We start from the raw sequence: 19974 nt of genomic DNA, 5'->3' as shown, positions 1-19974 counted from the left end.
TGAAATATAGGTGATTTTTATTTCTTCAGCTGATATGAGAATCATGAAACAAATGAATATCTGGAAGAGTACAGCAGACAGTTATTTTCAATGTTTATTTTCTCACGTTTAACAAGTCCTTGTAAACAATTGAACAGCACCTTGTATTTGGAGGCAACAACATGGGAGATGGAGTGGTCAAAAACCCTTATAAACAAATGGAGCATCAGATTAAGTGAAGCAAAACAGAAATCATCTAATTAAAAACTCCCTAATACTCACGGACAAATCACAGCAACTGATAGCCATCAATAAATTAGAACACTCATAAAATAAATAGGGAGTCTGGAGTCAAGCCTGGTATTATTGCTTTGATTTACAGTATCCCCTGTTCAGTAAAAAAAAAAAAGTGATTGTTTTTTTCACGTAAGCAGGGAGGAGAAGAACAGCACCTTGAGTCGATCGCTTTACATTTTGTGGCAACTGTCTGGACAAACCTTACAAAACAATGTACAATAACAGTGAGGAATGACGAGTCACCCGTTCCAACACCACATGAAAGTGCTGTTCATGCAGACAACAATTAGAGTACACCATTTTAGGAAACTGTCTAAATCAAAGAGACTATCAAACAAGTCAAGGCACTGCAATATGGTACTGATTTGACCTTCCGGTTGTCATTACTGTGCATTGGCACCAGAAAACGTGTTTCTTGAGAGACTCGCATGCAAAGCAGTGACAGTGGCTTTGGTTTCCACAAAGAACAAAGCTTAAAACGGAGCTGGGGGTTGTGTGATATAAATACTATTTTTTTTTTTGTAATACAAACATACAGCCGGTTTAAATGTGAATTTTGGTCCAACGGTAGAGAGGAAACTGTCAAAATAACTTAAAAAAAAAAAAAAAAAACTACAATCCAGATACAAAACAATGGCCCGTTACAAAATGGCTCTACTGTAAACAGAATGTTCAAGTTACTATCAGAAAGTGTATCCCAGAGTAAGCCTGTTGGTCACGTGTGTAAAAAAGAAAAAAAAAAAACAAGTCGTCAAAAAAGGTCTTCAAAATATCACTGTTAAAATCTTCTCAAATAGATGCCCTTGTCCTATAAAACGGTATCTAAACTGTATTGGAAATGCATGTGGAGAGAATTCCTGAAGTATGTAAGGCATTTGTTCAGAGAGGTAGATGGCTTCATGGAATTTCCATTTCACGTTCAATACCTACATATTTCAGAGCATCCGCTTGACTGTATCTGAAAGAGATACAAACACATTAGATAGATTAGATTCAACTTTATTGTCATTACACATGTACAAGCCGACCAAATGCACTTTCAGTCTAACCAGAAGTACAACAGCAGCAAGTGCAGGATACAGGTAGAAGCTCTAAAAGTGCAGTTATAGAAAAACTATGGGTCATATTTACAGATGAACAGTATATACACATGTTGTGTTAGCTTTGAACAAAGATTAAATGATTATATGTTCGGGCTGCTATTAATAATCAGAAGTGTGCATATAGATATGAACTTAGGTTAGATTAATCAGATGCTTCTTACAAACTGCCATGCAAAACGTATGTGAGTGATTATAATTAGATAAGAACATACGCTGTTAAAACAAATAAATAATAAAATAAAATCACTATTAAATGAACATTTTTAGTCATCTCAACTTACATCCATAAAACTGAATAAAACTTTATATATAAAATAGAAGTTGAACATGTCATGTTAAAATTAGGGATACAATAATTATGGAGTTCGGTTGTCTGATTATAGTCTGAGTAATCAAGTTTTTACAGTTATTATGCATTTATTAATTTAAGTAAACTAATTTAAAATTTAACATTTTATTAATTTAAGTAAACCACATGAAAACTCCTTATATTTAAAGTGTTGTTTATTGCTGCTCAGTAACTTAATACAGCACAGAATAATAATAATAATAATAATAATAATAAGGAATAATTTATCTTTGGACATAAAAAATAATTAAAGGTTTTTGGCAATAATTTACACTGAAAATAAATGACAGAACAATAAAAAAAATCATCTAATGTAAATTAAGCAGCATATTAGCCAAGTATTTCCCTTTTAAAGAGAAATCATAAACTATATTATGAACTTGTTTGGTATTTTCCTTTTGTATTTTTTTCTCTTTTGAGTAGAAATGTGTATAATTCCATACTAAGTATGAAGCTGATTGGTCAGGTCTTGTCACGGGACTCTGTGCGATCGCACCATTCTTTCAACTAGGTGAGCGTGGACAGCGTGGCGCAACTCACTGCTGCTAATACACACCTCCATTGAAAATAATGAACTTAAGCATGCAAAAGACAGCATATGTAAACAGCCCTTAGTTAATATCCTCAGTCTTATAGCTAAAATAAGCCTTTAATCAAGTGTGCAAGACTCCAAGTGTACTGTGAACAAGCTCAGAACTTTAAACTAGTGCACAGTTGGCATAACTTAGTTGCAGCAGCTTTGTTCCATTCAGAAAACAGTGTTGAGAAGCCTTTAATAATTTAACCGTGACGAATTAAGGGCGTACTCATACTATGCTATCCAAACCATGCCCAGGCCCGTTTCCCGGATCGTTTGAGAAGTGCGAGTGCTCTGAATCGAGCTCAGGCATGGTTAACTTAGCCAGCCCTGGCGCGGTATGCTTGTGTGTGAGTGCAAAACGTGCTCGAGCCCGAAACTGAAAGAGGGACGTGACTTTGAGGGGACTGTTTCATATGGATTGTTTAATCATTCTTACTGTTCAATGAACATAAACTGTCAGTTTATTAAAGACCCAAACCCCTCACTACACGACAGCTGCACCTTCAGCAAACCTCCTAATTAGTGCAGAAAGAGGACTTTATGACTGTTCATACGTGACAAAAGTGGCTGATGTGTTCGGCGAAATATTTGACTGCGCATCACTGCATCCCAAACGACTTAAACAATATAACTAAAGAAATCTCCACTATGCTGAGCAAGAGCGCTTACTGAACAGCGCATCATCGTTGAAGTAAGCATGCCCAGGCCTGAAAGTATTGTGAGAGTGCGGGCCGTTGGGGGAGACGGGAGAGGCATGCTTTGGCCCGATTCAAGGCAACTGTACATCGTGTGAGTACACCCTTTAGCACAGTTAAAAGTGAAATCGGTTAATCCTTGCACCTCTAGTTAAAATTAGTCAGATAGTTAAATAAACTTGAAGAGTTGAAACCTGATTAACTTTACTAAAATAGCTTTTTGCATTTGTTGTCATGATTTGACACATTTTCAGAGTTTAGGTCATAATGTGAACTCCGCTTTCAATAGAGGAGATGAAGCCACTACAACTAGTTTAATATAGTTGACAAGAAAAATAGCCTGATCAAAAGTCTCTCTCTCATGAGGGTATTTTAATGAACAACTTTACAGCAAGCTGATGATGTGAAAGCGTAATTTGTAAAGGTGACATCTTCAGTCTCAGTGTGCCAGTGAACATGTGAAAGCGCTTTATTGCAGTTATAGAAGATTAAAACATGAATGAACATTAGAATGTTTGTTGAAAGACCTTATGTGAATCAATTAATCAGTATTTCAACCACAAAGATGTAAAGCTTTTTTTTTTTTACAAACATTATTTTCCTGTCATTAAAGAGTAATGATAAATAATATTCTGAACATTTTTGCTAAATTTCTTAAGCATTGTCATTGACTCACAACAACATTAATATAGTATAGAATAGTGCACAATGTTTTTTATTAAGTGTCCATTTCATCTACGATATTTATTCATTTTTCCATGAAAATTACTTTAAGAATGATGTAATTGAACTATTAACTCAAACAGTTTCTATTTGTGAGAAATAATTATAAAAAATAAGTAGCTATAGTTTTAAGTTATTAGTTAAAGTAATGTGCCAAGCATTGTACAAGACTCCACAAGGCTTTATCTCAATTTGCAGTTTTGTTTTGTTTATTAAGAGCTACTACTTTTGTAATAGACTACATGCAAAGAAAAAAAAAAGACAACTTTACCTATAGTCGAAGAAGAGTTCCTCTCCGGTCTGTATGGCTCTCTTCGCAAATATGCCAATCCTGTGATCCCCATTAACCATCATCACTGCAGGACGAAGAGGAATAAACCATGACGTAACAGTTCACACTCTAGATCTTCTCAGCACAAGATGGAGGATGGTTTACCTTTTGCATAGCAGTTGGGGTTCACCGAGTGGTTGGCAAATCTGATCTTGTTTCCTTTCCTTGTCGCATCAACAACAAAGTCTGTGTGGAGAAAAAGGTAGGAGGTTGTCAGCTGGTGAGGGGCACGTGAACAGTCAGTGTCTGCGAGAGAGAGGTTAGCTACCGTTGTTAAGGTTGAAGAGGAAACTGCACATATATTTGTCATAGACTTTGCCTCTGCGATCTGCCTCATCCTGCGAGATGATCTAGCAGGTAAAAATAGAAACATCATATTAGAAGGAAACACATCATTCAGTGACAATGAGAGACCACATGATGCTATTTTAAAAGCTCATTCTTTTATTTAGTACAATAGAAGAAAACACTATGATTACAGCAGTTCACTGTGCTACGCTTTTTCATTTGTAGCATTCTCGAAACAGTGTCCACAACACTATCTGCAATAAAAACACAATTCACTGAAGCAGATCCTCTTTGCTCATGCCGTGGATGCCATGATGCTAATTTTTTTAATTGAAAGAGACATTTTGCTTCTATAATATATGGTCTTCAATTGATGTTTTAAGCAGGTCTGGAGCCAGTGTTTTATGTTAATCCCTTGGTATTCTCACAGCAATGTTCATTTAATAAGAATGAAAGAAAAACCCTGTTGTCATTTGCACAAGATGTGTGATTTGTAGGGATGTGCGTGTGATTCATTGAAATAGTTTCAAAAATCGTGATTTGGACATGCGCAATTTCTAAACAGCCTTACAGCACAATTTCCAGCAGTATAGTATTTGAGCCAATCATAACGCATCACACCTAAACAGAGCGTGAGAACAAGAGACTGAATAGTCTGCGTATAGAGTTGAGGATTCAGCACAAGAGGATTTGGTGCCTAAAAGTCAACATCTGCGGTATGGGATTAAGTTACTTAGGATACAGAAGGGTGGATGCATGGCAAAATCAGGTAATTTGTAAGTCAGTCATGTTGAGTAAAAGTGCGTGGAAAGCGAAAGCGCTTCGCTTCTTTCAGCAATTTCAACATGCTTTGCGGACACTCCATTGTCAGAGCGTGGTGACAATCTATTGTTTTCTCCAAGGACGACAAACTAACCAATGCAAGTGTTATGTATGGAGAGAATTAAAAAGCATTTGGTGTTTGGGTTTCTTGTGTTTGTCTGTATGGAATATACAAAGTATGAAATTTACAAATTTCAGGAAGGGCTCTAAAATTTACCCCTAAGAATTAAGACAGCACTACAACACCTGCACACGTCATCATTTGTCATTGCAATCTCTTGCTTCATGAGATCAGATGATGGCAACTGCTGTAGTTATTCCAGTTGTGCTATTTTTTGTATTTATCTTCAGGAAATCACTGAAGGCATATGTTTTGTTATCAGAACGATATATATTGTGGCAATAAGATCGTAATACTGTGCATTTACACAGTTGTCACATTTATCTATGTAAACACACCAAAAAACAATATTAACATTAAAGCAGACACTGCAAAAAAAAACTCCTAGCCACTAGACTTTTCTGACAGGGTATTCCAGTGTCATCAAGTGTCAGAAGGTTGTGGAACTGCTGTACAGGAGTAATGATTATGGATTATAGTTTGCGAAATTTAGCGGTTTTTAATTTTAGCAGTTTATTTAATAAGCATGACTGCAAAACATGAAAGCGGTTATAAATATATATAATCTTTTTTTTTTTTTTTTTTTTGCTGCAACAATTCGTAATAATGACATTAAAATACTAATTTGTGGATCTTTCTTCTGATTGCAACACTACTGTTGTGGCTGGCGTATTCTGAGAAATTTTCTTACCCCTTGGTTTCGAGTGTGGTCCTAAAAAATATATCCGTTCCAAAGGCTATCCACCCCTTCTCCTAAGCCCTACACTTTCAAGCTAAAAGAGAATTGGGACACCATTCTCTAGGTAAGGGGAAGGGCTGAGGGGTAGAATTGGGATAGGGCCTTAGTTGAATTGTTTTAGAAACATGCTACAGGTCTTTAATAAAGATCTAATTGTTTTTCTTTTGAAATGTTACAGATTCACACTGTAACCACAGATTAAGTCTGTCCATCACAAATTGGGATTCAAATCAAAATCACAATATTGTTCAAGAAAATTGTGATGGGTTTCTTTTGTCCATATTACACAGCCCTAATCACATGTACAGTATACGGCATCATATATTTTCAATTTTGATTGATTTTATTGCCTTTAGATAGAATTTATCCCTTTTATATGATACTGAGCTTTGTTTGCATGTATAAGATACATTACAGAGCAAAGGAAAATGACAATTGTATGACTCACAGGGAAAATAAATAAATAAAAGCTCACCTCCCCGCAGTACTCTGAGATGAACTCATTCTTCTGAACCGGCTCTTTGATGAAGATTCCCCACCCGGCCACATCAGATGGAGCCAGCAGCAAATGCTTCAAAAACAAAGAAATGGCATAAATCATTCAAAAGTGTGACAGAGACAGACTATTAACTTCTTGTTTTGGTTTGTGAAAAGTGACACGAGTCATCATGCACGTGTCCGAAAGAAAAGGTACCTTCTTTGCTCCTCTCTGGATGCTACAGTTCTTGCAGGAGACGTTTTTACTGTCCCAGTGCTCAGCTGCCCCACAGGTGAGGCACAGGTCAGGGTCACACTCTCGTACAGCCAGGTAACACGGACACTGCTTGGTGTTACACTGGGCCTTACAGCGGCAACCTGGAAACCGATTCTGACCTGCACAGACAGACAAAATCAAATAAAAACAACTCCTGGGGCCTGTTTCAGTAAGGAGGTTTAAACAACTCAGAGTTTAAACTTGAACTCTGAGTTGATTTACCGAGAGATAAAAAACTCTGAGTTTTCGGTTTCAGAACAGCTGATCTGAGCTGGGTCAATCAACTTTGAGTAGACCAACTCAGAGTTAAGCGCACGCACCGTGACTATAACAAGGCATTATCAAAAGAGCACAGACATTACGAGTGACTATGGCAACATCTTAAAAAAAGAGATCAGCATTTCTTTCTTCAGCTGAACTTGATGTGCTCATGCAAAGTTATAGCAAATATGAGTGTATATATTTAATAAGAAGCAGCCATCAGTGAAACAGAGACAGCGTGGGAAAACAGCTGCTCAAGTTAATGCGTAATTTTTAATTTTAAGTATTTAAACATTTAAGTATAATAAAATAAGTAATGTAATGTGTGACATTTATACTTTTTTTCTAAACTTTTATACACTTTTATCAGTTTTAATAGATTTAACAGTGCACTTGTTATGTGTCTGCCTTTTTATTGATCAAGTGATAGAGGTTGATATAACATTAAGAAGGTAAGCAGTAATAAAATTATTTTTAGACAGAATAATAATCCCATTAATCTCTAACAGTGCATGTCGAAGGTTAAGCTAATTATTTATGAAAAAAAAAGGACAAGCCTCGTGCGTGACTTTGTTCTGTGTGTGAAAAAAATGTAGGCAATAGCTATGTTTCCATCAAAATTACATAAATTTGTGCAACACTGGAATAAAATAAAGCAGCGTTTTTATCCAAAGAGTCGAAGAGAACACAATCGTCACTTCCTGATTAACTTGCGCCAAATATCAACAGTAAAAACAGAATTACTGCGGTAGAAGAAGCTGCGTCAATGATTTTTTATTTAATTAATGTACCTGAGCCTCAGAAGACAATTGACACACAATGAACACGTGGGGGCGTTTGAAGCCAGACGCGGAGATCTTGACACGCTCCAGACGCTCGGAGGTCATTAATAATATACACTAATACTGAAACAGTAAAGGCATTTTAGAATGACTAAAACAACATTTAAGATGTTATGTAGTGTGCTCAGTCTGCTGGTTTGTCCTTTCACACACATTGTCATCATCATCTCTAACAAACCATTTTTCTTATGTACATACTGTAATTTGTTAAGTGCACTTTTATGTGCATCTTATCAAATAAAAGTTTAACCTACTCAGTTATGCGCATGTTTTATTATGAGTATTTTCAAAAGTTATGTGAATCATGTCGTTTCCATCAATCTTTTTTATGCACATCTCCAAAATGAGCTCTAAAATAGGTGTGTGGAAATGTAAGACTAATGCGAGAAATACGCTTCATCTTTAAAAAGGGGAGGAGACCGACAGAAACTCAGAGTTTAGAGAATAAAACCTGCTCCGGACCAGGTTAGATTCACAGAGTAAGTTTCCACAGTAACTGACTCTGAGTTAAAGTTAACTCTCTTTTAGAAACAGGCTTGACTTACCCTGCTTTCTCGAGTTTAACAAACCTGCCATTTTGAAACGGAAAACCCAGAGTTTCTCTCATTTCAGGGTTAAACTACTCTGAGTTTTAACTTAACCTGCTTTCTGAAACAGGCCGCTGGTTTCAAACTATACTGTTTGTTTATTTAATTATTTATTTTATTTATTAATTAGAGCTTTTATAAATGAAAACACTTGTTATGAATGCATAATACCTTCATTGTAGCTATAAAATTAGACCTTAACTTGACCACATTTATGGCAATCATTTAAACCCAAGAGCTCTGCAAGAAAACTACTGGCTTCAAATGTTAAAAGTAAAAATTGAATTTATTGAGGTAGTAGAATCTGCGTGAATATTTTCCTTATTTAATAAATGACTTGCGCCTCAAAAGACAATGGCTACACGCAGTGAACGTGTGGTGGCGTTTGGAGGTGTGAGGCATAGAGCAGAGATGCTTTTGACAGTTCTGGAGGCAATTAATAATTTAATAACAATAATACTAAAAATGGTTGAGGCATTTTAGAACGACCAAGACAACCTTTCAGATGTTTTACAGTGTGCTCAAACTGCTGGTTTGTCCATTCACTCACATTTTTATCATCACATGATCTCTTATAACAAAAATCACAACCTTTTTTTAATGTGCATACACATACAGAAATTTGTTCAGTAAAAGTGTTTCCATCATAGTTTGAGCATCTTTTCTTATCAAATAAAAATGTTATCCTACTAAGTTATGCGCATGTTTTTTAATACGCATCTTGGCATTTCCATCAATTGTTTTATGCGCATGACCAAAATGTGCATAAACACAGGTGGATGGAAACGTACCTACTGACATCTATACTTGGCGTAAAAATAAAGGGGGACAAAAAGTAACTGCTTAATGTTCTTGTTATTCGAAACACTTAAAAATAAATACTTATTGGCATCTTATGACATTCAAATCTTGTCACAGGTTTCATGTTAGGGTTGTGTGGGAACTATATAATAAGTCTTTTTTACAGAATAAAGCATTACCTCTATGGACCAATACCAGTGTGTGTGTGTGTGTGTGTGTGTGTGTGTGTGTGTGTGTGTGTGAGAGGGGTGGTCATATACACTCACATTCTGAGCTACACTGGCAGAACTTCTCACAGAAGTTTTGGGCTGTGACACAAGGGCAAGAACTGTCACATGGCTGGCGCGGGTGATCACATGGCTGGTAGTTATACACATGATTAGAGGAGCCATCTACAAACAGACATTCCACAAATTATTAAATGAAAAAAGCACTGTGTACATTTAAAAGTACAAGCTGTATAAACGCAAACCTTTCTTTAGTTGAATTTTTCGACAATGTGTAGCCCACAATCTAGAAGAACCCATGAAAAAAAAAAGAGAAATGCACCAATAATATTAGAAGCAGTTTAAATGAAAATTAAAAAATAAATAAATAAAGACCCCATACCTGTGTTTCCTCTTCTTCTTTCTTTGAGGAGTGTTTTCATCCACTGCAGGTGCTCTTGCAATGATGCTAGATTCTTTTACCCTGAATTCATAAACCTGACAAATATCGAAACAAGAAAATGACTCTTCATGCTAATGTGTAAACACCAGCTTCACAAAATAATTACACCACAATTAGCAATAAACAGCAAAAGCTTTACCCCTCAGGTGCATATACCTGTCTACAGGTCTTTGTGCCGATGAGTCTGGCTATAGCACAGAAGTTGTCGTAGTAAGTGCCGATGAGCACCCTGAACAGAGACGCCTCTGCACCGCTCCAGTCCACATTCTCAGGAGGCTCTGAGCTCAACTTCAGCTTCACTGGAGTCTGACAGCGAGAGTTTGCCTCTGTACAAAAACAGATTTAACTAAAATACAGAATCTCAGAGACACAAAACAGCAGCTGTGGCATTATTAAGTAGGTAACATTTGAGATGCTGCACTGCAATTGATCTGCAGGTTAAGTTGAACCATCTAGTCCCATTACATTTTGCAGCACATCAAGAATAAATGTGATTTTATTATAGTTTATACCACATCTAGCTTTAGTGCTGGGTGATTTGGCCTAAAAAAATCTTGATTAATTGAACATTTTAACTTGATTACAATTAATGAACGATTATTTTATTTATTTATTTTTGCCCTCATAGTTCACTGACAGGTTTTATACAGAAAATATGCTCACATATAAAGTGAGATTTTTGAATGGTGCATTACTTGATTATAAAATAATTGACACAAATCTACCAATTACCTATGGCGTTGTTTCAATGACAAACGGAAAAATGTCGTGAGCACAGTATTACAAGTCGAGATAGCATTTATACAATACTACCTTGGAAATCTTTTTGCTTATGCGCCGATTTCCTCTGCTCGTGCAAAAAACCTCTTGCACACTCCCTCAAATATATGCTGCTCAAGCACAGATTTTTTTGTGCGGTCCAAAATAAACACAGCTGAAGTGCAATTTAGCGTGTTTTATGTAGCAAATATGTCTCCAAACATTTATTAGTTTTGCTAGGAATATTTATGAATGTCTTTAGGCGTACAGAGTGACATTGATGAAACCTGAAGCAAAGTGAAACAGCTAAAACCTACAGCAAGGTAAAGTCATTGTATGCAGAACCATAGACTTATCTACTAATAAATAAAATTACGGAATTTCCAAACTGAAAGCTACATTGTGTTTGCTGGCCTCAAGCATCGCGCACCTGTCAGTCAGCCAGCCAACACGTAACCTCAAAGGCACAACTACGATTAAAGAAAAATGTGCGTTGTTATAATTCACTTACCTTTTAATTCATTTTGGTGCAATTATAACCCGCAATTAAAAACAACAACAACGACTGATTGTTTTGAATGAGAAGCTGGAACGTAGCCATGGTGGGATGTATTTTGGTGTGGCGCCCCGCCATGGAAGAATGAATGTAGCGAAAACCATGCATGGCTATGCGATCGCGCATAGGCTGCGCCAGACCATATTAGTGAGTTCGACACAGAAGTATAAATTAGCCTTAACAGAGCACGGTCACATGACTCCACACGTGGTAGGGAAATTAATTGAAAAAAATCGATTATAGGTTCTGAATGTTGATTTTGATTACTTTATTGATCGCCCAGCTCTATTCAAAACTGGCATTAGAAGATAAACAGTTTTAAGACTTACCACAGTTTGGAAAAGTCAAGGTTTTAAAACTGCTAAAACTCTGTTGTACTGTTTCTACGGTGTGTATATATAAGGTTTTTTTTTTTTACATGTCTTTTTTCTCTAGCAGAAAAGGATCCTCCACATCAAAAGCTACTGGTCAGCCCATGATTCAGCAAACATTTGAAAAATAAATCACTTACAACCTAACATCCAAGCATGCTATATACCCAAATAGTGATGTGGCTTACTTTATAGCCAAAGAAAATGAAGATATCCAAAGATGCTTTTTCAAATCTGTGTTTTTGAAACTAAGTTGAAACGAGTTCCAAGAGCGAGTGAAAGCAGGGTGAATCGGCCTTCAGCTACTATGCAGATTTTATGCAGATATAACTGTTCAAAATTTAATTTATAATATAACTTGTATTGCTGCATCATGAAAATAATATTTCAGCCACTCAAACTTTACCTGAAGAGCTGGTGGTCTCATCCTTTTTGTCATCATCATCTTTATCATTGCTGTCGTTTCCATCTGCTCCACCCTCTCGGTCGCTGTCTGTGTCTTTAGTCTCAGAGTTGACGGTTGGCGTGCTGGGTCTGCTGTTGCTGTTCGGGAGCCTTCCTCTGCGTCGGCCTGTACTGCGCTTTGAAGGGGTCTTGGCACGTTCAGGAACCACACCTGCTGGGTATTCCCTAACCATGCCATCCTGAGGAGAAACGCGTGCCAACGTCAATGGGAGCAAGACACATTCAGTACTTGAAAATGTTGTGCATTTGTGTGTGTAACATCTGAGCCCAAACACATTGAGACTGGGTTTAAAAGCAAAACAAAAAAAAAATCTAAATTACACATTTTTCATAAACCCTTCAAGGTTGCTTTTATTTTGAACTGAGTGGGTGGGGGTGTAATGAACTTGCCTGAACCATATACATGTAGCAATAAATGCCACAAGGTTTGCTATCCACCAGATTCTCCATGTTCTTCCGCTTGTATGTGTTTGGAGTTGCATGAAAAGCTGTAAATCAAAAAAGCAATGCTTCCTTTAAAAATGCAATCTTTGCACAGGAAAAAAACATAGCTGATTGTAAAAGTTCAAGGCCAGCAGTTTGGGAGCAGTTTGCTTACGGTGAAGGAAGCAATCGTATTTGAAGCAACGCCTGCAGAAGAGGGTATGGAAGGAGTGCAGACTCTGCTCTCTTTGCACTGATTTGGCATTTGGTCCATCAATGTTGGGGGTGCATTCAGGAGGAAGAGCCCCTGGGAGCTGCTGCTCAGTGAGTTCTTTATATCTGTAAATATTCACAGCAAGCCCATTTTTAAACTGTGATCACAGCAAAAGCAAGCTTCGTATAATGTGCTATTTTAAATAAAAGGAGGAGTTGTTTAATCATACTTTTCTTTGAGTTCTTCAGTTGACCCTTTGTCAGGAAACATCGAAGATATGGCTTCAAAGATTTTATCAGAGGGAAACTTTTTTGATCCATCGTTGTTGTGACCTGTTGCATAAGATAAGTTTGTATGAATGAAAGCATGTACATGAAGTATCAATGGTATAATGAGAGGTTGTAACATATGCAGCATGTAATAAAAAGCATGTTCACTGTCAGGTCTGCCTTCGCTTAAAACAAAAGTCTAGTCACTTATAGAAAAAACGTACAGTATAGAATATAAAGTCATAATGTAGTGGAAAAAGAATATAAAGTATAGTGTATACATATACAATGAAGAATATAGTGGATAGTGTAATATAGTGTATGACTCCCATTAGCTCGGAGGACTGCATCCATACATCTCTGCAATGACTCAAACAACATATTAATAAAGTCATCTGAAATGGCAAAGAAAGCGTTCCTGCAGGACTTCCAAAGTTCATCAAGATTATTTAGATTCATCTTCAATGCCTCCTTCATCTTACCCCAGAAACGCTCAATAATATTCCTGCCTCGTGACTGGGCTGGCCAATACCGGAGCTCCTTGACCTTTTTTTGCTTTCAGGAACTTTGATGACATGTTTTGATTTGCCCTCTCCAGTGGTGTGTGTGATGTAATGGGCAGCACAAATGTCTTGATATCTCATGCTGTTGATGTTGTCATTCATTCTGCAGATCTCTCGCACGCACCAATAGTGAATTAACCTCAAATTATGATTTTTCCTTCACCAAACTTGACAGATTTCAATGAGAATCTTGGGTTCATGCAGGTTCCAGTAGGGCTTATGCAGTATTTGTGATGATTGAGATCCAGTTCAACAGACTATTCATTAAAAAAAAAAAACTACCTTCTGCCACTCTTCCAAACGATCAACTAGAAGTTAAGTTGCTCTTATAACTAAGATTGATGACACGACCTTTGTCAGGTTGTGTAAACCGCAGTAAATCTTTGAGGGTTTGTGTTAAAAATAATAATACTAATAAGACATTTAGAGTAACACATTTATCTTCTTTAAATCTGCAGCCTTTAAAAATAGTTTATTTTCTCTTACTCTCAGAACTCAGCTGGTCCTTGTGGTCTTCAGCATCATCTTTTCCATCACAGAGGTCCATCTTTTCAAACTTATAATCATGATGATCATCCTCTTCATCATCTTCCTCATTATCACTGTACTGATTGAGTGCATTCACCAACTCCACAAAAATCTCGTCATTTATGAAGCCACACTCTACAAACAAAAAAAAGACAGGAAAATTTATCAATAATTTCACCCTCAAAAAATAAAGAGTCCATATTTACTAATTTACAACATACCAAATATTGTATTGTGTACTTGTTTTATGGCGTACAACCATTTTATCTTTTAAGACTACTATAGAGAACAATTCTTAGAAAAATAAATAAATAAATAAATAAAGATTCTCTGACCTCGATCTCCATGAACTTTTCCATCATAATTTTTAATCAGCTCTTCTATGAAGGTGCCGTCTTGATCAAGGATTTCATCACCCATGTATGGGATGTTGTGCAATACGGTCTCATCTTCAACCTTAAACAGAATAAGAGATTAAAAGCATGCATTTTGTAATGTAATACTTTGATTTTTCGGTAAAACAATAGTAAGAGTCTGTCTTTACCATAAAGTTTTGCTGGAGGGGAGACCACGAGTACATGACAGGAACAGAGGCCACGGCATTCAGTGTTTTGAGGGGAATGACTTGTCTGGAGAACTCAGAAAAGCCACTGTCAACAGTGCACTGCAAAAAGATTTAATGACAGATCACGTCTACAGGCAAAGAAAATGATGACCCTTTCACTTTTAACACTGTGCAGCCAAAACAATAATGCATTTAACAATAAAATATTAACGGACATATATTAAAAAACAGAAACGAGATTGATCTAACCTCTCTGGTTCCACGCAAGGAGCTCACAGGTGTCATAATATGAACAGGCTGTATCCGCCTCAGTTTCCATTCCTGATTTAAGATGTCAGTACGCTCCAATATTTTTTGTCTGTTGGAGCTGAACATGCTCTGTTCAGTAAGAAAATACGTAGCAATTACAGGACGTTCACACACACAAAAAAAGTCAACATGGTTGTTCTAATAAAACTTTGATTCATTTGTGTTTTACACACATGCAACTGGACTCATTATGTGAAAACTAAAACATTACCAACACCAAACTCTACACAAGCAGCAGTATGTCTGCTGTACTAGCCCATGGATTACCTTGACCTCGTCTGCCCTCCTGAAGCGTTTGAGCTGCCGCAGCCGCATGTACTCAGACTTCACTCGCCGCCTCCAGCAAACAGGACCCTTCTCCGATTTCCTCCCGGTCAATCCCATGGTTTCCCTATAGACAGAGTACAGTTTTAGATTTCACTTTAGATTAATATAGAACCATTCAACATTAAGGTTAGGTGGTTTTCCTTTTGACTTTGGTATATGATTGAAAACTACTACAAATAAACATAGGACCCAAAGATGTCCATGATGGTAATGACTGAATTCTAAAATCCATCTCTAAAAACTGAATTAGCTGCATAATGTAGAATGTGACAAAAGTGTAAACAATTGTATCAAACGTAGGAGTGCACATCTATTCAAACTGTTGAGTCTGTGAACTGCAACAACCATACCATATACGTTTTCATGCTCTACCTATTCATGTAAGTGTTAATGAACTTTCATTTACTACACACACTTTTTCCTAACATTATGCGTTTGGTGTTTTCAGCATATGCAGGCACACTTAGGCATGGCAAAATAACTGGTTTCAAGATTTACCGCGGTTTAGTAAAGTTGGGGTTTTAAAACTGCTATAATTTTCTGTTAAACCATTCCTATGGTATATTATTTAAGGTTTTTTTATGTGTTTTTTATGTTTTGTAATGAAATCAGTGTTTTGGAAACTAATGAAGATGGCAGAAATCAGTCATTTATTTAAATTATTTAGCCAGACCTGTTTACTGCTCAAAATTTTTTTGCTAAAAGATAGTGTATTATTCAATGTGGAAAAAAGTAGTTTTTTACCCAGACATTTAAAAAGAACTTATTTTAGAGCAGTAATCACAATACTAGGGCTGCAGGATATTGGAAAAATCTAGCATTGCAATTTTTTTTATTTTGCAATATATATTTGCAATATGAATACAATTTCACCAGATAACTTAATATCTCTATTTGGAAAGAATTTTTGTTAAATCAATTGGGATGATCAGTGGGAATGCATTGACATGAAATCTAATAAACAATCTATAAACTTTCTGGGGTTCCTCGGACACATTTTCGATGTGGTGTGTGCTATTTGCAGTGCATTTCTGTATCTGCATGTGTTGTAAGTATTTTCATGCATAACAATCTATAAATACAGTCACGAAAAAAATGCAATTGAAAAAAGTGTTTTATCGTTTTCCGAGACTAACAGTATTCAAGTACAAATGTACAGTACTAAATGATAAAAATAAAAATAATTCAATCAAATTAATCTTTAACTGTAAAATTTCATACACCTGTGTGCTTTTAAGGTCATTATACAATCAAAGGCATCAAAAACACATGCAAATGATGAATTATAATACAAATTCAACATAACATATGCTGCGATGTGACTATTGTGAAGGATCACATTGCGATATCGATGTTGAAACAATATATTGTACAGCCCTATAAAATACCTTGATGATGACCATGAAAGCGTGACATTTTTATCAAGGCTATTATACCGTCAGAAACTTATACTCACAACAATTGACTGCCAATTCTCTTACCATTGAATATTGGATCTATTTTCAGGCTCCCAATGACTTTCATAAAGAAAACATTGTCATGCGATTTTTAGGGCTGCGCTGATGAAAGATATTATAACGAATCGCAATAAAATTTATGTCAATAACAATGATAAGCTCTGAACTTTTTTTTTTTTTACTCTTTATTGATTACAGAGCCAATCTCACAGCAGAAAAGTGGAAATGGGAATCCAAAAGTGTGCTGATATAAGAAATGTATAGAATTTTCGGCCACTGAAAATTTATGCCATTTATGGACATTCTAATTTTTGTGGCTTCAGTCATTGCTGGGATTCTTTTTTAAATCTGGATACATTAACAAAACATATGGAAATATATATATCATTATCTTTCAATGAGAAAAATAATTGTTGCGGTTGCATTTTTGCAATATCGCCCAGCCAGAGCAATTTTGCAAGTAAAGTTTGTTTTCCACAAACAAAAATCAAATAGGTCTGGAACAAGAGAAGGTGAGCAAATCACAGAACCTCAAGCTTTGAGTTAACCATCTCTATAAGATTTAACTGCAAAAGCGTTTCGTTGACAGTAAATATTTTTCACGCATGTGTATAGATGTAAAGACATCTAATATAAAAAGGGAACAAGGTTTCTCCTCAAAACAATTTTAGAAGCAAAATTGCCACATCCTGTCCAGAGATCTACAATGATCAAATTTGGATATTTTAAAATGTGTTAAATTGACATTAAACTTTTCCAATCAATTATGAAATAATACAAAGTATTTTCGTTAACAATGCTGAAAATTGAATAAAACATACCCGAGTCCTCTCAGGTCTCCTGAGCTTTGAAATATCAATAATGCTGAGAACCACAAGAGCGTAAAAGCCAGCTCTATTGCTGTGGAGATTATCTAACATGCTATGGGTATGTGGGTTGAATATGTAACCGATGGAATCTGAGCCATGAGGTGGCGTCGTGCTAGACAGTGACAAAGTGTCACTTGTAATTTCACAGGTTTTCCCCTCCTACAAGTTTTCTCAGCAGCGCCTCAAACTCTTCTACTAAACGTAGCATCAAAAAACAACAGACTGAATAAAAGGCAGAGGAAATGTATGTGCTGAGTTTGACAACTTTATAACCTAAATTAGAAGTTCTGAAATTGAATTAGTTATTTTTTAATTCCCAAATCTAGGTTATCACGGGTGTAGATGTGACAGGTGTATGAGCTTATTAGCGCCCCTATTGGCGTAAAACACACACTGAAGACATCTAACTGAAACAAATCATTTAACACGTTTGAAAGCACTGTTTACTCGCTAAACTTCACAAAATATGTACTTACGAAGACATTTAAAAAAAAAACACTGGTGAAGTAATAAAACCAATATGCTTAAGAAACAGCTCAAGCAAAGCAGGAAAGCTATTTTACACACTTGGGGGTTTCTAACTATATGATTGCTGTTGCATTTCATTTTTGAGGGACACATGTGAAGATGTCAAGCAGAATGACAATGTCCTTTCACTTTTAATTGATGTTTTTATTGTTATTTACACATGGAAAGTGAAAACGGGCTGAGAATGTCATGGCACACATCCAGTTATTTCCTCAAAAAACTAACACCAAGTCTAAACAACATGACGCTCAGGAAACAATACGATTTTTTCATTTTCTTCTGAATTATCCTTTAAACTTCGTTACGACTTGACAGAAGAGTAGAACTTGAACCACATGATTAACGTAACCAAACGGTCTTCAACCTTGCCTAACAGGAGAGAGGTTTCAATTTAAAGTTAGTCGCTAACTAGTTAGCTGGACTGTCTTGATCAGAAAGTAACGTTAAGTGTGGTTTCACAAACACCTTCTTGGTGTCTTCTCCAATAGCCTACCTGAAGGAGGAGATCTGTCCACATCCAAACAAACCACTTTTTCTTCAGTCTGTCGGCGCCGTGTGTAAGTGAAGATGATCAGTTAACTGTGCTAGCTAACTCAGCTAGCTCGCGGTAGAGGGTCCTTTCACCTCCGCGCGTCCGCGTTACCAATACCGGCGAGCCTCGATAAACAAAAGACAGGCACTTAATTCGTCTTCACTTCTTCAAGTGTCTGCTTTGCCGGATGTATTTCCCTCGTTTAACTGCGACAGACTGTACGCCAGCTTGAAATAGATCTAAAATGAAGGTTAATGTGCAATATTTCCGTTTCTGTAAGTATTCAAACCCGCTCAGTCTGTCGTTTATACTCAGAATTCGCCGCCCACCTCGCGCACTGCAGAATCAACGAGCGCCAAACAGATGAGCCAATCGGAACGAGCCATATTCGAGCGGCTCAATGTTGCGCGTTCCGATTGGTTATATTTTATTGAGGACTGGACAAATCGGATGCGTGACTGCAGTGGGGGACATGTGAAGAAGTTCTCTTTGTTCTTGAATTTGAACGATACAGTTTTTGTGAAAGTCCAAATGCGGCGCGGAATATGATATTGCCAGTATGACGTTACGGATATTTAACATTGTCATGTTTTACTTTTAATAGTTAATTAGTCTGCCATGGTGTACAATGCAAATAGTTAAGTTTTTGTTGCTTTCTTTGAGTACACACAGAACAATAAGCATGCAGCTAATTCTAGGGAAATCGGTTCCATATGGTCAGTAAGTCGATACAGTAAACATGTCAGTCTATTTTCGCATTGAACTGAGGGACTTCCTGTGGACTGTTTGGAGTGGGTCAACCGGTGCATTAAGTTCCTCCCACAACCACCGGCGAATCTTTCAACGGGGGGCAAAGCCTCCAAACCTCCATCACACTGATGGGCAATCCGAATCATTTCCGGTAGTCATAGTCGGTTCGTTCGAGCAGTTTGAAAAATGATTCAGAGTCATACGTCATCACATGATTCCTGACATCACACAGAAGGACACATAAGTAGAAAAGAGGCACAAATACTGTATGTAGATAAGCCAACATGTAAACTAATTGATAAAACTTTGACAGACTTTGTCTGGAAAAATAAATGCAACTATATGAAAAAGAATTAAATAAATTCGTATAATAATGGAGGTTTTAACTAAATTGATTTTTGCTCTTCAAACTATACTTTCAAAATGAATTGGCTTAACCAGTATCTAAATAAAGAAGATTCAATTTGGAATATTTTTCCAAAACGGAAATTTTCTTTTGTTGGAGGCATTAAGTTTTTATTGATGTGTAATCATAATAGAACCAAAAA

The 19974-nt window shown here is 36.5% G+C and overlaps 1 protein-coding gene across 1 annotated transcript; it reads right to left on the bottom strand.

Moving 5' to 3' along the window:
* Positions 1–76: 76 nt before the first annotated feature.
* Positions 77–18996, bottom strand: ezh2 (enhancer of zeste 2 polycomb repressive complex 2 subunit). The gene is given in 20 exon segments (NM_001077279.1): positions 77–1234; positions 3998–4082; positions 4163–4243; positions 4326–4407; positions 6503–6598; positions 6722–6900; positions 9539–9664; positions 9745–9785; positions 9882–9976; positions 10098–10267; positions 12034–12271; positions 12483–12580; positions 12691–12854; positions 12959–13061; positions 14048–14224; positions 14425–14545; positions 14634–14753; positions 14904–15032; positions 15231–15354; positions 18638–18996. Coding segments are annotated over 19 exon segments (2283 nt in total). The 5' UTR covers positions 15348–15354; positions 18638–18996; the 3' UTR covers positions 77–1173.
* Between the last annotated feature and the right edge of the window lie 978 nt (positions 18997–19974).

The sequence above is a fragment of the Danio rerio genome, chromosome 24 (genome assembly GCF_049306965.1).
Source record: "Danio rerio strain Tuebingen ecotype United States chromosome 24, GRCz12tu, whole genome shotgun sequence".
In the NCBI taxonomy this organism is placed as follows: Eukaryota; Metazoa; Chordata; class Actinopteri; order Cypriniformes; family Danionidae; genus Danio; species Danio rerio.
This window is presented reverse-complemented; position numbering and strand designations above follow the sequence as displayed.